At 43.3% G+C, this 19,499-nt stretch overlaps 1 protein-coding gene across 1 annotated transcript; it reads right to left on the bottom strand.

The window, feature by feature from the left end:
* Positions 1–18,029: 18,029 nt before the first annotated feature.
* Positions 18,030–19,121, bottom strand: LOC123936449 (E3 ubiquitin-protein ligase rififylin-like). Its single transcript, XM_045996982.1, is given in 1 exon segment — positions 18,030–19,121. A coding segment is annotated over 1 exon segment (1,092 nt).
* Between the last annotated feature and the right edge of the window lie 378 nt (positions 19,122–19,499).

Here is a 19,499-nt window from a genome sequence, read left to right as displayed (position 1 = left end):
TTCCAGCCCCCTAGTTTCTGCTTACATGAGGAATCGCACTCTTCTGCCTCCTCTCGAAGTTACATGTGGTCATGTGACTTACAAAGCTTTATGTCATTTTCAGATGGAAGCTTTAAGAACCAGTGTTCCTTTTCCTGCTTAAGCTATTGTGGAAGCACAGAGCTGAAGCACTCCCAACTGGGATATCCCAAAAAAACAGTGTGCACAGAGACCCCAGCTGAAATGCAGTGGGCATGTAGTGGGGGTAGTAATAAACTCTGTTGTTTCAGTGCCTGAGATCTTTACGTTATTTGTTACTGCCTCCTTACCTAGCCTATCCTGACTGATATATTACTAAGGTTGATCTACTATCCAGCATCTGGCAGAATGTTTTAAAGGGGAGATGATTAGTAGAAAATGATTGTTAAAAAAAAAAATGTTGAGTTTCTAGGGGTGCCTGGGTGGCTCTGTTGGTTGAGCGTCTGACTCTTGATTTAGGCTAAAGTTATGATCTCAGGGTTGTGAGGTCAAGCCCTGGGTCAAGCTCCACAATGGACATGGAGTCTGCGTGAGATTCTCTTTCTTGGGCGCCTGGGTGGCTCAGTGGGTTAAGCCTCTGCCTTCGGCTCAGGTCATGATCTCAGGGTACTGGGATCAATACCTGCATCAGGCTCTCTGCTCAGCAAGGAACCAGCTCTCCCCACCCCACCCCACCCCACCCCACCTGCCTCTCTGCCTATTTCTGATCTCTGTCTGTTAAATAAATAAAAATAAAATATCTTTTAAAAAAAAGATTCTCGTGCTCGCTTCGGCAGCACATATACTAAAAAAAAGATTCTCTTTCTCTCTCTCCTTCTGCCCCTCCCCCCTCTAAAAAAGGGAAAGAAAAAGAAATATCAGCCTTCTACCATGTGAGATACAAAGTCTGAAAACTCCCCATAATTATTTTAAAAGCCATGAAAGAAGAAACAACCAGTTCTGTGCTGAACAGTCTGAGGCAAGGACATCCTTTGAACAGAAGAGGAGCACCAGAATAGTGCCTGTGGACAAGAGGAGTGAGACAAGACTGGAATAAATGATAGTTTCTCAATCATGCTATTTGCAGTTAACCTGGGAATCCCTGCTCCCAAAATGAGACCAAACCACAAAGAGAGACATTTGAATCATGAGAATCCTTTTTAGTGCTGCCTCTTCTTCCTCATGTATCCAAGCCATACCCCTGGAGCTTCCAAAGTCAGTGCATGCATAACACTGGCACTCTTCCTATACTCCTATTACACCTGGAGTCCTTTCATGACCTCCCAAATGCTTAGGAACATTTCTGTAGGCCACCCAGTGAGGCTGAGTGTGTCTACATAGGACTGATGATAACGAAGTTTACTGATCTTAGACTGAATACCAAATGGTTAAGTGTCCAGCATACAGAAGACCTAGTAAATGTTACTGAATGAATTTCACAAAGTACTTCGATCAAGGATTTCAGGTGAGATGTAGAATGAAATGGTCTTTTCCTCCATAGACTCACTCATGGAGCCAATACTCTCTAAGGGCTGCAGGAGACATGAGTGGATAAACCCATGGCATAGCTCCAGCATCTAAGGACATTGTGGGGATTTGTCTGGGTTTTCTAACTCTCCTACAGCCACTGACTGGGCTGCTATCCATGAAAAGTAACTCCTCCTACCAGGAAGACTGGAAACCCTATAACTTGTGTAAAGCATAAGGAAATCTATAACAAACAGGAAACACACAGGCTAGCTATAAAACATTGGAAATGGGTAGAAAAGCAGACCACTGGGCTCACAGCCGATACTACAGAGTACTGGCAAGCTGCTGCACCAATGCTAATGATCATGCTCCAGCAACCCTGTGAAGTGGACACCACCATCACCATCATCCCATCTTACAGATAAAGAAACTGAGGCACCAAGAGATGAAAGGGGAGTAAAGCGAGAAGCAGGGATGAGAGCAGAGGGAGCCTGGCTCTAAGACACAAGCTCCTCACTTCTGGGCTTTAAAGAGAATCATTTCTAATACCTGAAGGTGGGCTATGCAACTTTCCCCAGGAAAAATAAAATACAGTCTCAATCAAAGAAACAGTCTCAGTTACTAAAAATACTGTATGCCATCTCATTTACTTCCTTTGAAGGAAGAGCAGGTAATTAACTCCCACTGTAGCCAGAACGCATTTGCCAGTTAATGGACCTCTTTGACAGTCTCCTAATGTATTCGATTCAAACATCTGTAGAAAACCCCCTCTGACCATTTTATAATCCAGCTTTCTCACCATAATTAACAGCGGTTTCCCCTCCTCTTGATTTTCCTTGCACAAGGTTTAATACCCGGGTTTAACCCTCATTATTATGACTTATTTTCCAAGCAATCTGTCATGTGCATTGTTTATTGTCCCATCATTGGAGAAAAGCCAGTAGGTCCTTCTAGCAGTTAATCTTTCACAAGAGGGCAATTGGTTTATGATCTGGAACGAAATTGTTGAGCTCAATCTTATGATCAGTCAAATGATGACAAAGAAGTTTCCCTTCTGCATTTTAAAAGGGAATTGTCTGCTTTGTTCAGCCTCATCTCTCTCCACATCTATATCCTGCCTCAGAAAGCACAGCCTCCCGCCCTCTTCCTGAATCCCATCTGCCTCCCTGTTCAGCCTTGCCTCAATGCTAGTGCAGCCCTGAGTCATATATTTGAATTCCTATGGCGATTAGTAGTTTACATTCTTGCAATATGTCTAGTGTTCTCCAGAACATTGAATTGAAGTCTTGAAACTCATTTACCTTTCCCCGAGTTCCTAGGATGAATCCTGCACTCACATTGCAACTGCTCTGAGGCAAGGATGGAATCCGGTCTCCCTGCCTGTTGCAGAGCACTTAGCCTACTACCTTACCCTAGAAGTGGGCCATGAGATTACTCATGATGATGTGCTCCCTGCCTGTCTCAGGGTAACTGCCTCACAGTAGCGTAATAGCGCAGCCGCATCTGTTCCATCAGCAAATCATCCTGCCCCAGAACCTATGTTTTACCTCCCCTCTATTACCACCCTGCCAGCCAACAGAAGCCCTAGGCCATAACCCGTCACATTGGGATTCATCTGTGTTACCAGTGCTGCATTCTCGACACCGGCAATAAGTCTCCAGGATTTGAAGTAATAATTGTGTCCCTGAAAACCTGCAATAAAATCAAAGTTTGAACATTCAAAATATATTTTAAGTCCAGTCAAGGAGCACCTTTCCTACAGTAAATTTGTCTTCTTAATTACACATTCTTAGACAAGGAGCTTCTTCCAGACCTGTCCATTTTATATTTTCTCAGAGATATTTTTTATTTTATTTTCCACAGAATGCAACTGAACCACCCAAAACAGGTAATTATAACAATCAAATAAAGAGGAGGAGAAAGGAAGTGAACATGTAAGACAGAAAAGGAATCTGAATGTGTCCTCACACAATGGAAGGAAACGATGGTGTTCTATTCTTGGCCCATCCAGAAAACCAGCTTCAAAAGTAAACACAAATGGTTCTCTGCCTCCTGATTCAGAAGCACCTGGGTGTGTTTACTCGCTGAACCGATATAGTGTTTTTCTTTCCATGATTTGAAAACCAAACTAATAAAGCAACTTTATCCTTTCCATTTACTAATGTCGCTTTCGCACCACCATTTACAATGGATCCAGCAAGCGATTAATTCTGCAATGTCATAGTAGATGGGCAGCAGCAATCCTTTGACGAGGACAGCAGCCCTTTCCCTCTGCTGTGTATAGAAAACAGCAACAGCTGGCCTGTGGCCCAGACCTCCTCTCTCCATTGCTGCTTCTCTTTGGATTTTACCCGCCCACATCCCCTCTAACTCCACGACAAAACCTTACATCACTTCATCCATCTCTTCTTCCAAGGGCATTGGCAGATGCTTCGAGTCACCACCTGCCTCCTCCGGGACTGCACCATCCCCCTCTGCATTACTATAACAGCTTCTGAATAGGTCCTCCTGCTTCCCCCTTGTCCTGAGTATCTGTGAGCAAGCAACTCTATTCCCCACAAAATAAACGGTGGGGTCCTTTTAAAACCCAGGTCATACCTATCCCTCCTCTGTCCCCAGTTCTCCACAGCTCCCCATCTCATTCAGAGGAAAAGCCACCACCCACCCACTCCACAACCAGTCCCACTGGTCTTGCTGCCCCATGGGTGGGCCAGCCACACCTCCACCTCAGAGCCACGTACTTGCTATCCCTTTGTCTAGAACATTCTTCTTCTTCTTCTTTTTTTTTTTTCTTAGAACAATCTTGCAGATATCTGTACAACTCTCTCCTGCATTTCCTTCAGGTCTTCATTCAAATTACATGATTTTCCAGTGAGGCCTTCCCTGGTGATCATACTTGAAATTGCATTATCTCCCTGACCTCAACATTTCTACTTAAATTATCACTTATTCTACTGATGGAGTGGGCAGCCTGTGACCCTCTCCCCACTGGCTTGTAAGGTAGGTGAGTGCAGGGCTTTTTTTTTCTATTTTGTTCACTACTGTTTCCCAGTGCCTGACTCATGGTAGACACTTAATATTTATTAAATGAATGAATTACATGAATGAATGCATGTTGATTTCTTGTATGTATAACAATTATAATAGTTCCAGAATAGCTTTTCTAGCACCACAGAAGAGGGAATATTCTCATTTCTCTTGGGTATATACCTGGGAGTGGAATTGTTGGATCATATGATAATTCTATGTTCAACCTTTTGAAGAACTTCTAGATTGTTGTCTAAAGAAGCTGCACCATGTTACATTCCCACCAGCGACCTGTGGGAATCCAAATTTCCCCACAGCCTTGCCAATATTTTTTGCCATCTGTCTTTTTTATTTTAATCATCTTAGTGGGTATGAGGTCATATCTCATTGTGGTTTTGATTTGGATTTACCTACGAACAGACATCTGCTGGGCAAACATCGAAAGGACATAGAGACATAATTGAAACAGCCTTGAGGATCCTGGGCTCACCTCCCACAGACCCTCAGCCAGAGGGAAGCATGAGGCGAAGCTGATTAGGGAGGGATCCAAATACAGCCCTTGGTTCTCTTCCCTGGCATCCTGGAAATAAAGACACCTATGAAAGCTAAATGGGGTCCTACTGGAGTGGCAGGCCCACATCCTGTTCTTTCAAGCCGCCCTTTTGGTAGTTGGGTGGTTTGGACATATTTAAGGGTCTTTCAGGGGAAAATGCTATTTGAAAAATGGGAGTGGTGAAAGTTTAAATGGACACACCATATCTAACAAATATTCAGTCTATAAAAGTCCAGCTTGTCAGTTATATTTGGCCTGGACAATCTTATCATTTACAGGTCATCTTCAGTAAGCACTGAGTAGCCTGTCCTGGGCTTCGCAATTAAGACCACAAGAGATTGACATTAAAACTGCCGGGGTTTAATGCATTATATGTTTATTAAAAAAAAAAAAAAAGAAAGAAAGGATGAATACCCAACTTTTGTAGCAACATGGATGGGACTGGAAGTGATTATGCTGAGTGAAATAAGTCAAGCAGAGAGAGTCAATATCATACGGTTTCACTTATTTGTGGAGCATAACAAATGACATGGAGGACATTGGGAGATGGAGAGGAGAAGGAAGTTGAGGGAAATTGGAAGGGGAGGCAAACCAAAAGAGACTATGGACTCTGAAAAACAACCTGAGGGTTTTGAAGGGGTGGGGTGGGAGGTTGGGGGAACGAGGTGGTGGGTAATAGGGAGGGCACGTATTGCATGGAGCACTGGGTGTTGTGCAAAAACAATGAATACTGTTACACTGAAAATATAAATAAATTAAAAGAATGAAAAACCAAAAATAAAATAAAATAATTTAAAAAAAAAGAAAAGCTAAAAAAAAAAAAAAAACATACTGCCGGGGTTTATATCCCCATTGCACCCCAGTGTTGGAGGCCACTACAGCCTCTCTTGCCCCTGCAGTTGTTAACTACTGAAAAAGACCCCCAGGATTACTTCTAACCTCTGTTTATTAAAAAAAAAATTGGTAATTTTCCTTCCTGTTTGATAAGCAACTTATGTGCCTCCGCTCTACTAACGCTAGACCTTGAGAAAAGACCCTCCAGCCAAGATGATGTTAAACAGGCTTTCCCAGAGTAGACCTTCCCAGCAGACTCAGAAGGACATCCCCATGAATGAGCAGATGCCTCCATAATGGTCAGTGGCAGAGCCCTCCCAACCCTGCCTCAGCCTCCCCACTGTACTCTGCAGAAAGACAGGAACTGAAAAAGCAGAGTGAACTATAGGAATAGGAATGAGCATCATGGTCTTATTTGACACTTGTTCTGAAGGTCAGTACAACCTGCTAAGGTTCTGTGGGCCAGACCAATGTGAGAATACTCCTGGATCCTTGTCAACTCTGTTGTCCCTTCATTTTCCTAATCATTACACCCCACTGTGTTTTTGTTGCACTGTTCCTGAGCTGGCATCTTCTCTCCATAGTGAGCTTGGAAATTCTTCAGGCTTTCCCTATCAATCAGACATCTTGTCATTCTCTGTTTTTTCCCTCAGAGTGCCCACCACACCCCATGCCAGTTCCCAGTGGGTGTCCAGCAGACTCTTGATGAATTAAAACTATCACCATCCACCTCCCTTCTGCACACCCCAACTCCTTCAAACTCACCATGATAGAAATGTTGGAAAACACACATTTATAGAAATGTGTGTTTATAGAAAACACACATGTTATAGAAATGTGTGGAAAAATAGGTAGAGTTAGAAGCAGCATCTTTTCAAATGAAAAATATGAAAAAATAGAAAGGGGAGACAGTGGCTTATTCTATTTCAGATGGACCATAACCTGATTTTCACCAAGCTCTGGCCCTCAGCTAGCTTCTATATGGCTGTTTTCCAGACACATCTAAGCATCCCATTGCTTGGACAACAACACAAGATACGTGCCCATCTTCTTGCTTAAAAGACATGATCTGAAATTCACAGAAGCCACGTTCTTGGCTTAATCTCAAAAGACAACTCAGTTTGAGGCTGGCACAGGTTTTTAGCCTCCCCATTTGGGGCCTCGTTTCCTTCTCCTCATTATTTTTAAATATTTTATAAAAAGAAAAAAAAAACAGTTCTATCATCCCTTTCCAAACTCTAGCTCAGTCTCAAACAACAACAAAACAACTCAACAATGAGCAAAGACTAAACAAACATTTGTCCAAAGAAGTTATACAAATGCCAACAAGCACATGTAGAGATGCTCAATGTTATTAATCACTGGGGAAACGCAATCCAAACCACAATGAAATATCACCTCCCCCATTAGGACAGCAGCCATTACAAAACAGAAAACAACGAGTGCTGGCAAAGATGTGGGAAAACTGGAAGCCTCGTGCACCGTTGGCGGGAATGTAAAATTGTGCAGCCACTATGCCAAACAGTATGGCAAATCCTCAAAAAAAATTAAAAATAGAAATACCATGTAACCAAGCCATTCCACTTCTGGGTCTATACCTAAAAGAATTGAAAGCACTGTCTCAGATATTTGCACACCCATGTTTTTAGAAGAATTATTCACAACAGCAAAAATGTGAAAGCAATACAAGTGTCCATCAACAGATGAAAGGATAAGCAAAATGTGGTCTACACATAAATGGAATATTATTCAGCCTTTAAAGAGAAGGAAATTCTGACATCTGCTACAACATGGATAAGCCTCAAGGGCATTATGTTCGGTGAAATAAGCCAGTTCCCAAAAGACAAATACTAATGATTCCATTTATATGAGGTCCCTAGAGTGGTCAAAACCATAAAGACAGAAATTATTATAGAGGTTCCCAGAGGCCTGGGAGAGGGGAAATGGGAGAGTTAGTGATTAATAGGTATGGAGTTTTAATTTCACAAGAGGAGAAAAGTTCTGGAAATGGATGGTGAAGACAGCTGCACAACGATGTGGATGTATTCAACACTACTGAATAGTAACTGGAAAATGGTTAAGATGGTACATTTCATGTTATGTATATTTTACCACAAAAAGGAAGTCTAACTTGGTCTTCAGAGGCTGTCTCTTTCCTATTCACACTGCTATCCCTTCACCTTGTGGTCTACAGTCTGTTTGTAGACACTTGGAGTGAGCTCAAAACCTACAGTGAACACATAAAAGCTGCTGGGGATCCTGGATGCATTTACAAATGATCCACGACAGGTAAGCACGAGGCTCCATGTGCCCATGACAGGGAGCTGGGCGCCAGCGGGTCAGACGAAGCAGCTGTCTTCATGATTCACTTTTCTCCTTCACTGTCCTTCAGATGTATTCTCCTCCTCTGGTGGAGGCTCGTCCCCTTTTTTCCCAGCTTTTGTGTCTTAGAGAATTAAATTGCATTCAGGTCCTTGAATGCAAAGTCAGGTCATAAAAATTTTAGTTTCTCAGCCAGGTATACTGGGACTGAGAGCCTGTTTTAAACCTTCAGTCTGGGTCTGAGCAAGAAGCTGGTGGTGATTTCCGTGGAGCTGGCTGTGCTCCCGACCCCAGAGGCTGCAAAAGCCATTTTGTTTTACACTCAGTCAAGTCCCTCAGCAGAAAGTAAGCAGGCCCTTCACCTCGGTCATTCCTGTCCCTAAGAAGCAGTCCTGTGTCCCCAACTCCAGAGCAGGGTATGTATGCAAAGGAGCAGAAGTCAACCAGAAGGGGCAATCCACTGTAGCCTTATTTGAAGGAGTGATTTCCCCAGTGGAAGTTCATGTTATTGTAGCTGCAACTTATCACCCAGAAAATCTGTGGTCTCATCACTCGATCACATAAACTTCATCCTGCTTGTGAGTTTGACATCAGTTCATACATTGTGCAAAAAAGATTGGAGTTGTCAGGTTTTGTCCCTTCTCTGGGGAGATCTTAGAGTGAGAAGCATTTTCAAACCAGAGTTCTATCGTTTCCAAATCAGGAGTATAAGCATCATTAAGGTAGAAAAAAGTTCAGTGGTTTTAAGCTACATCCTGAGAACTGGCTCATGATGCAGGAGCATTTCTCTGAATGTACCAAGCATTCCCAAGCTGGCTTCTTGATGATCTCATAGGCCACTTGCCTCTCAGCCAGCACATTTTGGTAAGAAGATATCCTTCAACAGACAAATGGATAAAGAAGATGTGGTCCATATATACTGTGGAGTATTATGCCTCCACCAGGAAGGATGAATATCCAACTTTTGTATCAACATGGATGGGACTGGAGGAGATTATGCTGAGTGAAATAAGTATCATATGGTTTCACTTACTTGTGGAGCATAAGGAATAACATGGAGGACATGGGGAGATGGAGAGGAGAAGAGAGTTGAGGGAAATCAGAGGGGGAGACCAACTATGAGAGACCGTGCACTCTGAGAAACAAACTGAGTGTTTTGGAGGGAAGGGGAATGGGGGGTTGGGGGAACCTAGTGGTGGGTATTAAGGAGGGCATGTATTGCATGGAGCACTGGGTGTGGTGCATAAACAACGAATCTTGGAACACTGAAAAAATAAAATAATATTTAAAATTTTAAAAAAAGAATGCTTTCTCCCATCTACAAACTATATTTCTCTCTCTCTCTCTCTCTCTCTCTCTCTCTCAATCTGCTCTACCTGCCAGTAAATTGCCTATTGTATTCAGCTCTGATAACAACTTGTCCCTGATGTTAAGTTCTCTCCATGACACACTGAACACCTACAAGACTAAATCCAACACAACCATTAAGTCCCAGTGTGGCTTGTCCCCAGATGGGATATTTCAGGTCACAGAACTGATGCTGTCACCATATCTGAATTTGGGCTCTGTGCTCTATAAGAGGCAAAATTCAAAACTTTTGAGACAGGCACAAAAGCAATTAAATGGAGGAAGGATGGTCTTTTCACAAAGGGTGCTGAAGCAATTCAGGTTATCTGTGGCCAAAGGAAAATGAACCCCAACTAAAGCTCACACCATATGCAAAAACTAACGCAAAATAGACCACCGGCTTAAAGGTAAAATACGAAATGATAAAACTTTAAGAAGTGTACAAAACCTTCATGACCTAGGGATATGCAAGGAGTTCTAGACGTGATGTCAAAAACCTAATGCATAAGAGAACAAATCAATAAATTTAACCTCATTAAAATTCAAACTTTTTACACTGTGAAAGTCCCCATTAAAATGATAACAAGACAAGCTGCAGTCTGTGAGAAAAACATTTGCAAACCACATATCTGACAAAGGACCCATGTTTAAAATTTATAAAGAACCCTCAAAACTCGGCATTAAATAGGGAAACAATCCAATCAGAAAATAGGCAAAAGACATGAAGAGACATTTCACCAAAGAGACTATGTGGATGGGAAATAAGCTGGTGACAAAAATGTTCAATATCATTAGCTTTCAGAGAAATGCAAATTAGACCATAACGAGTCTGCCAGAAGAGCTAAAAGAAGGAACAGTGACAGTACCAGGTGCTGGTGAGGATACGGAGAAACTGGATCTGTCATACATTGCAGGTGAGTGTACAAAATGGTGCGACCAGTCTGGGAAATAATTTGGCAGTTTATTAAAGAATCTGAGCATAGACTTCCCCTACACCCCAGCAGTAGAAACCCTGGGCATTTATCCCAGAGAAATGAAAGTTATGTCCATACCAAAGGCTGTACCTGACTTTCCATAGCAGTTTTATTTGTTATAGCCCAAAAGTGGAAACCACCAAACTATCTCCGAATAGAGGAATGGCTAAGCAAACTCTGGTATGGCCATAGCCTGGAGCACTCCTCAGCAGTTAAAGGGAGTAAAATGTTGATGCATGTAACAACTTGGATGGATCTCAAGGCAGAATGCTGAGTGAACAAAGCCAATCTCAAAAGGCCATATTCTGTATGATTTCATTTGCATAACATTCTTGAAATGACACAATCACAGAAGTGAAGGTTAGACTAGTGTTCAGAGGGGTTAGAGATGGGGAGGAGAATGAGGCAAACAGTAAAGGGATAGCATGAGGGAAGGCTCTGTGTGGATGGATGGTTCTGTACCTTGATTGCAGTGGTGGTTACAGGAACCTACACATATGATAAGATGACAAAGAACTGCACACACATACCGATGTCCGTTTCCCAGATGGGATATTGAACAATAGTTACCTAAAATGTAAGCACTGGGGGAACCTGGATGAGCGGTACATGGAATCTCTCTTCACTGTTTTCACAACTTCCTGTGGACCTATAATTAAAAAATAAAAACTTAAAAGCAAATAAATCCAACCTTAGAATTTAGTAAATCTGGAAGCATCAAAAACCTATGGGGATGGAGATGGAGAGGAGAAGGAAGTTGAGGGAAATTGGAAGGGGAGGCGAACCATAAGAGACTATGGACTCTGAAAAACAACCTGAGGGTTTTGAAGGGGCGGGGGTGGGAGGTTGGGGGAAACCAGGTGGTGGGTAGTAGGGAGGGCACGTATTGCATGGAGCACAGGGTGTTGTGCAAAAACAATGAATACTGTTATGCTGAAAAAAATTAATTAATTAATTAAAAAAGAAAAAAAAAACCTATGGGGTAAAAAAGACAAGAGCATATGAGGAATATGTCATTCAGTTAAGTGTCTCACTCTTGATTTCGGCACAGGTCATGACCTCAGGATCTTAGGATTGAGCCCCATGTTGGGTTTGTGCTCAGTGGGGAGTCTGCTTAGGAATCTCTTTCCTTCTCCCTCAGCCCTTCCTCCCACTCATGCTCCCTCTTTCTCTCAAATAAAATAAGTAAATCTTTTAAAAATGTTGAGAGAACATTTTTTCATGTGCCTGTTAACCATTTGTATGTCTTCTTTGGAGAAGTGTCTGTTCATGTCTTCTGCCCATTTTTTGACTTGATTATTTGCCTTTTGGGTGTTGAGTTTGAGAAGTTCTTAATAAATCTTGGAAACTAGACCTTTATCTGTAGTGTCACTTGCAAGTATCATCTCTCATTCTGTGGGTTGTCTTTTTGTTTTGTTGACTGTTTCCTTTGCTATGCAGAAGATTTTCATATTGATGAAGTCCCAGAAGCCCTCATTTCTGCTTTTGTTTTCCTTGAAAGAAGTTGCTGTGGCTGATGTTGAAAAGGTTACTGCCTATGATCTCCTCTAGGATTTTGATGGATTCTTGTCTCACGTTGAGGTCTTTCATCCATTTAGTTTATCTTTGTGTACAGTGTAAGAGAATGGTCGAGTTTCATTCTTCTGTATATAGCTGTCCAATTTTCCCAGTCCAATTTATTGAAGAGACTGTCTTTTTTCCAATGGATATTTTTTCCTACTTTGTCAAAGATTAGTTGACCATAAAGTTGATGGTCCATATCTGGGCTCTCTATTCCGTACCATTGATCTGTGTTTCTGTTTTTGTGCCAGTACCATGTTGTCTTGATAATCACAGCTTTGTAATATAGCTTGAAATCAGGCAATGTGATGACCCCAGCTTTATTTTTCTTTTCAACATTTCCTTCATGATTTGGGGATCTCTTCTGGTTCCAAACAAATTTTAGGATTGCTTGTTCCAGCACTTTGAAAAATGTTGTTGGTATTTTGATTGGGATGACATTGAAAGTATTGATTAGTCTGGGCAGCATAGACATTTTAACAATGTTTTTCTTCTGATCCATGAGCATGGAATGTTTTCCCATCTTTTTGTGTCTTCCTCAATTTCCTTTATAAGTATTCTGTAGTTTCCAGAATGGAGATCCTTTACCTCTTTTGTTAGGTTTATTCCAAGGTATTTTAAGGGTTTTGGTGCTATTGTAAATGGAATCAATTCCCTACTTTCTCTTTTTACAGGTACATTGTTAGTGTATAGGAAAGCAACTGATTTCTGTGCATTGATTTTTGTACCCTGCCACATTACTGAATTGCTGTATTAGTTCTAGTAATTTGGAGGTGGAGTCTTTTGGGTTTTCCACATAAAGCATCATGTCATCCACAAAGAGAGAGAGTTTGACTTCTTTTTTGCCAATCTGAATATCTTTTATTTCTTTTTGTTGTCTGAATGCTGTTGCTAGGACTTCCAGTACCATATTGAACAATAGGGTGAGAGTGGGCTTCCTTCCTTGTTGTGTTCCTGATCTTAAGGGAAAGGCTCTCAGCTTTTCCACTTTGAAGAATGGTATTCGTTGTGGGCTTTTCATAGATGATTTTGTGAAATTGAGGACAGATCTCTCTATGCCTACACTCTGAAGAGTTTTAATCAGGAAAGGATGCTGCATTTTTTCAAATGCTTTGTCTGCATCAACTAAAAGAACTGTGTGATTCCTGTCCCTTCTCTTATTTATGTGTTCTATCACATTGATTGATTTGTGAATGTTGAACCACCTTTGTGTCCGAGGGATAAATCTCATTTGGTCATCATGGATAATCCTTTTAATGTACTGTTGGATCCTATTAACTAGGATCTTATTGAGAATTTTGGCATCCATATTCATCAGGGATATTGGTCTGTAATTCTCTTTTTTAATGGGATCTTTGCCTGGTTTTGGGATAGATGTGACGTGGCCTCATAGAGTGAGTTTGAAAGTTTTCCTTCTGCTTCTATTTTTTTTTGAAAGAGCTTCAGGAGAATAGTTATTGTTTCTTCCTTGAAGTTCTGGTAAAATTCCCCAGGGAATCCATCAGGAGCTGGACTCCTGTTTTTTGGGAGGTTTTGTTTTGTTTTTTATCGTTGTTTCAATCTCGTTACTGGTTACTGGTCTATTCAAGCTGTCAGTGTCTTCCTGTTTCAGTCTTGGTAGTTTATAAGTTTCCAGGAAGGCATCCATTAGGTTGCTTAATTTATTGGCTTACTGTTGTTGATAATAATTTCTAATAATTGTTTATATTTCCTTGGTGTTCGTTGTGATCACTCCCCTTTCATTCATAATTTTATTAATTTGGGTCCTTCCCCTTTTCTTTTGGATAAGTCTGGTAAATGGTTTATTGACCTTATTAATTTTTTTCAAAGAACAAGCTTCTAGTTTCATTGATGTTTTCTACTGTATTTCTAGTTTCTAATTCATTGGTCTCTGCTCTAAGTTTAATTATTTCTCTTCTTATACATGGCTTAGTCTTTATCTGTTGTTCTTTCTCCAGTTGTTTAAGGTGTAAAGTTAGCCATCAGGGTAATTCAAATCCAAACCACCTTGAGATACTCCCTTACACCAGTTATAATGACAAAAATTGACAGGTAAGAAACAACAAATGTTGGAGAGGTTGTGGAGAAAGGGGAACCCTCTTACACTGTTGGTGGGAATGCAAGTTGGTGTAGCCACTTTGGAAAACAGTGTGGGGGTTCCTCAAAAAGTTAAAAATAAAGCTATCTTATGATCCAGCAATTGCACTATTGGGTATTTGCCCCAGAGATACAGATATAGTGAAAAGAAAGGCCATAGGCACCAAATGTTCATAACAGTAATGTCCACAATAGCCAAACCATGGAAGGAACTGAGATGCTCTTCAATGGATGAATGGATAAAGATGTGGTCCATATATACAATGGAATATTGCTCAGCCAGCAGAAAGGATGAATACCCACCATTTGCATTGGCATGGATGGAACTGGAAGAGATTATGCTGAGTGAAATTACTCAAGCAGAGAAAGACAATTATCATATAGTTTAACTTACTTGTGGAACATAATGAATAGCATAGAGGACATTAGAAGAAGGAAGGGGAAAACGAGGAGGGGCAATCAATGGGGGAGATGAACCATGAGAGACTATGAACTCAGAGAATCAAACTGAGGGCTTCAGAGGGGAGCGGTTGGGGATGGGTGAGCCCAGTGACAGGTATTTAGGAAGGCATATATTGCATAGAGTACTGGGTGTTATAGGCAAACAATGAATCATGGAACGCTACATTACAAATGAATGACATACTGTACGGTGACTAACATAACAATAAAAAATATTTTTAAAATGATTGGAGAAGTCAAATCAGAAAAATATTATCTCAGAAGAGTTTGAATTGTCCATAGGTCCAAACATGAACAAAATGTTAAAGGACAAGATGTATATCACAAATATCACAGATAAAATGGTGATACCTAGAATCCATGAAGTGGTTACAACAGGTGAAAAACAGACAAGACAAAAATAAGAAATGGAAACATAAATGAGTAACTAGCCTAAAATGTTTTCTACCTCACTCAAATTGAAACACCATTTTTCATCTATCAAAATAACAGTTTCTTTCTGTAATTTCTGTATTTCTTTCAATGATGATTCTGACTTTGTGACATTAAATAGACACCCTTTTTACTGAGAAGATTCTCCCTTCCTGGGAGCCAAAACAAATGCATTGACCAATAGAATAGAATGACTTCAAAAATAATTTTTTTTTTCTCCAGTGAAATTTTGTTATAAAATTATAAAGCAGAGCTCTGTAACAAAAAATACACATCTGGGTTTGCTTTAACAGAAATGTAAGTCTGAGAGAATCTTAATATAAGCCACTTGAAATAACACATTCACATCTGAAAGATTTCAACAAACTTATACAATATATATTGTGCATGGACTCCTGCATAGCTTCTGGGTATGAGCTTGGATCCAGCTATTCCAGGGTACTGAGAACTAGTCAGCTCTCCCAAGTCTTAAAACAAGTCTCAAAACGATCAGAGCCAAAGCTATGGAATAATTGGAAGAATTAAGATGTTTCATGATAATTAAGACCAAGGATCCATGAGGGGCAAGGGAGGGCACTGGGAGATAAAAATCAAGTTTTCTACCTAGATTAGATAGTAACTGAAATGGGATCTTGGAATTCAGCCTTTATTTGGTTTAATAACGATGAACAACAACAAATCAGGGTGGTTTGACATCTTTTTTCCTGAATGGAAACCTTCAGCAAGATCAAAAGACTTAAAGGCAAGTTCTTTCTCCAAAATGAGCAAATGATAGCAGTTCTAATTCTTACTGAGGTTACTAACCAACCTTCAGGATATTATTTTTAACTTCTGTCTAGGAGGGAATGTGGGAGGTAGGGAGAGGTAAGGCTTCAGCAGTGAAAGCAAGTTTGAAGTAGGAAGAGAGCCAGCTTCTGCCCTGAAGTTATTGCTAGATCGTAACTAAGTTGCATATATATATGTATATATACACACACACACCTGTTACAGTGGAATCAAGAAGCAGCTGAATCCTCTGCTAAACTGGCAGGCATTGTAAACGGTAGTAGGTACTGTCCAGCAGAAGAGTGAAAAGTCCTCATCGCAGACCTCTCTTGATTCCCCCGATTCCTACGAAGGCTGTCCCAGAATCAGATCATCTGGGACTTGGTGTAATGTCAAGGTAAGTGGCCCAGTGTGCAACTGGCAACTGCTTTATGAAATAATTTCTTTCTTCCAAAGGGGAATAGTGGTTGGTTGGGGGAGGCCTAAGTATGTCTGTACCAATAAGCAGGTCCCCTTGGAGGTTTCCCACTGTTTTCCAAAGTCCTGACTGCTTCCAGTCTGTGTGAACTTGACTGCACAGCAGGGGGAAAGGGTAGCGGGTGGTCTGTTAAGGCCCTCTGGAGCTTAGGGGTTGCATAGTTCACCCCCGGGGAACAGCAGCACACACAGCTCTTCTGATAGCACGTGTTCTTGGCCTAGCTGCTCCAGCAAACTTGAGCCCTTTGGCTCTTCCAGTGGTAGACCCACCCTAAGACGGCTCAAGAACATGCTTCTTCCTGACCTCCCCTCAAATCAGTAGGCTAAGGAAGGAAATGGGAGCTGGGAGTCCCCGCTAACCTAGGGAATCAAGACTTGCAGCTGTCTGCCCCAGGGCTGAATCCAGTCCCATTCAGTATCTTCCAATACCCCTTAGGTGTTCAGTTTCAGTCTCCAGGAGCGTCCTGAGAAGTGTGGCTAGAGAAGAGCAAGGCTCTTTGCCTTAGTCTCTCTGCCTTAGTGAGAACACTCTGCCTTAGTGAGAACATGTTTAAAACCTCCACGGGGGGGCGCCTGGGTGGCTCGGTGGGTTAGGCCGCTGCCTTCGGCTCGGGTCGTGATCTCAGGGTCCTGGGATCGAGTCCCGCATCGGGCTCTCTGCTCAGCAGGGAGCCTGCTTCCCTCTCTCTCTCTCTCTCTCTCTCTGCCTGCCTCTCTGCCTAGTTGTGATTTCTCTCTGTCAAATAAATAAATAAAATCTTTAAAAAAAAAAAAAAAAAAAAAAAAAAAAAAAAAAAAAAAAAAAAAACCTCCACGGGAAAGAGAGGGACTTCATTCCCAGGGGAAAGTGGTTTGCGATTCCTTTGTGTTGGAGAAGTCAAAATTAAGCAGGAAGTTACTGCTTCCACCCAAAACTTTCTCTTTTCTCCTAAACTAAAATCAAGTGTGGTGTACAGGCCCTCAGAGCACCAGAGCTCGATGCCCGTGCCATCTCACACACACAGACTCAAACTTCCCTGCAGATGCTTTGCTGCCTCCCAGGGTTCAGTCAGGAGACTCCTCGCTTCCAATCCAGCACTTCAGGAAGCAACTCTAAATGACTTTGCAATTTTCCAGTAGCATTTGCGTTTCATTTCTCACCAGAGAAAAAGTTTACTGGTCCAGATTTAGTCCTAAGGAGGATCACTATTGGTCTGGTAAGCTAACATCTTTTTGGTCTGAAGAAACAAATTTTAGGCAATGTAGCAAGAGACTAGCAAAGCTGGTTAAAGCACAGAAAGCCAGAGACCAGAAATAAACCCAAATGAGCTGGGGAGGAAGAGGACCATTTCTACCAGGACCTTTGACGGCTGGAACACAGGTGGCTCAGGGATGGCCGGGATATAGGGGGAAGGGGGAAACTGTTAGGTTTATGGAGGAAGGGAGGAAAATCTGGTCCAAGTTCTGGAAAATCCTCTCTTCATCAATTACCATCATTACCCCAAGATCACTGGAACAGGGACTTGCCCATGCGATCTGTACCAGTTCCCACTGGCCTCAGGCTCCTCCAGCCAAGAGGTACACCGCTGATGTGAGCCAGGCATGCCCAGAGGTGACCGCATCTTTGCTTGCAGATTCTCTTGTTAGTCTGCCCCTCTGCAAGCTGGTCAATCTGGAGCCCAAACCCTTCCAGCTCTGTCCCTGTAAGGCACTGAAGAAGCCGGCGCCAGTCCTCAGGATCTGAAGACCGGCGCGGCTCGGATCACGTACTGCCGACAGATGGGACACTGATTCATGCGCTTGCCGCAACTGGTGCAGGTGACCATGTGACTGCACTCCAGCAAGACACAGTCAATGGGCGAGTCCATGCAGATCCTGCACAGGTTCTCCTCCACACTGGGCGGCACTGCTCCACCGTTTTGGTCTTCAGCACCACACACCAGGTGCTGGAGCCCCTTCTGGCCCTTGTACAGCCGCGTCACCCTCTCCATCAGCTCCCACTTCTCGCAGCAGCCCTTGTAGTTGACGAAGTTGCACGCCAGGATCTCTTTCAGCTGCTGCACGGTCAGACCTTCCATGTCCTCCAGGTCAGTCAGGTCAGACAGGAAGGCCCTCCGGCCGGGGAGGAAGCTGTCCGCTGAGTCGACAGACTGGGTCTCCTCCTCAGCAGGTGCTCTGGCTGTGCTCTCCAGGTAGACAGGTTTCTCTTGGTCCTGAGACACCTGGTCATTGGCCTGCTGGCTTTCCTGAGCCTGGGCGGGGGACACAGAGGTGGCTTGTGTGGGCGAAGTGGGGAGTCTCGCGGAGGTAGGAGGTACTATCCTGGCGTGAGGCTGCGTCGGGAAGGCCTGGTGCTCAGGGAAGTCTGGGGACAGGGTAGGGGCGCGAGTCCTGCCCTCCTGAGAGATTACAGGATGCTGGCCAAGCACCAGGAGCGCCAGCTCCTCTTTCTCCCGGCACATTTCGGTAGAGACGTCATGGAGACTGAGATAGTCCCTGAGGTCCTTCACCTTCATCTTCATGAGCTCCTCCCGCTGAAAGCCCGTGACTCGGACTCGCTGGCAGAGGAGGCAGAGGGGGGGCCCGTTCCCCACTTGGCTCGAACAGGTCATGCAGAAATTTTTCTTGCAGTCGAGGCAGGTCTGCTTCCTGGCCATGTTTGCGAAGTGGGCCCCACAGGCCTTGCAGCTTGGTTCCGAGCCCGTTGGGGAAGGGAAGGAGCTGTACCCAGGGTTGGAGTAGGCCTGGGTCCTGGCTCCCTGCGCCGGTGGGGCCTCCTCAGGCTGTGCATCCAAGCAGAACCAGTTGCATTAGGTTGCCCACATGATAAAATCTCACATATCCCAGCGCTGCCGCCACGCCTCCTCACCTGCCCCGCCAGCCCAGGGGTCCGCACCTGGGAGGGGAGGGGCCGGATCTGGGCCGCCTCAGGCAGGGGTGCTCCGGGCTCCGCAGGAGCGGCATCTCCAGGGCTGAGGAGCACCGGGGGCGGTCGCGACATCCTCACAGGCAGCCCCAGGAAGTTGGCCCCCCCACCCATCGCCAGACGCCCGGACAGGCCGCTCCCGCCCCTCCAGCGGCTCCGCCCCAAAAATAATTTTTATACTCCTCCATCTGGAAGAAGCACAGCTTTATAATCGATGAAGAACGTTTCTTGACAGTGTGTGTGTGTGGTTGGGCTGCCTCCAGTCGTCAAGACACGT

The sequence above is a fragment of the Meles meles genome, unplaced genomic scaffold (genome assembly GCF_922984935.1).
Source record: "Meles meles unplaced genomic scaffold, mMelMel3.1 paternal haplotype, whole genome shotgun sequence".
NCBI classification, from domain to species: Eukaryota; Metazoa; Chordata; class Mammalia; order Carnivora; family Mustelidae; genus Meles; species Meles meles.
Note: the sequence above shows the minus strand (reverse complement) of the source record. Positions and strands in the feature narration are given on the sequence as shown.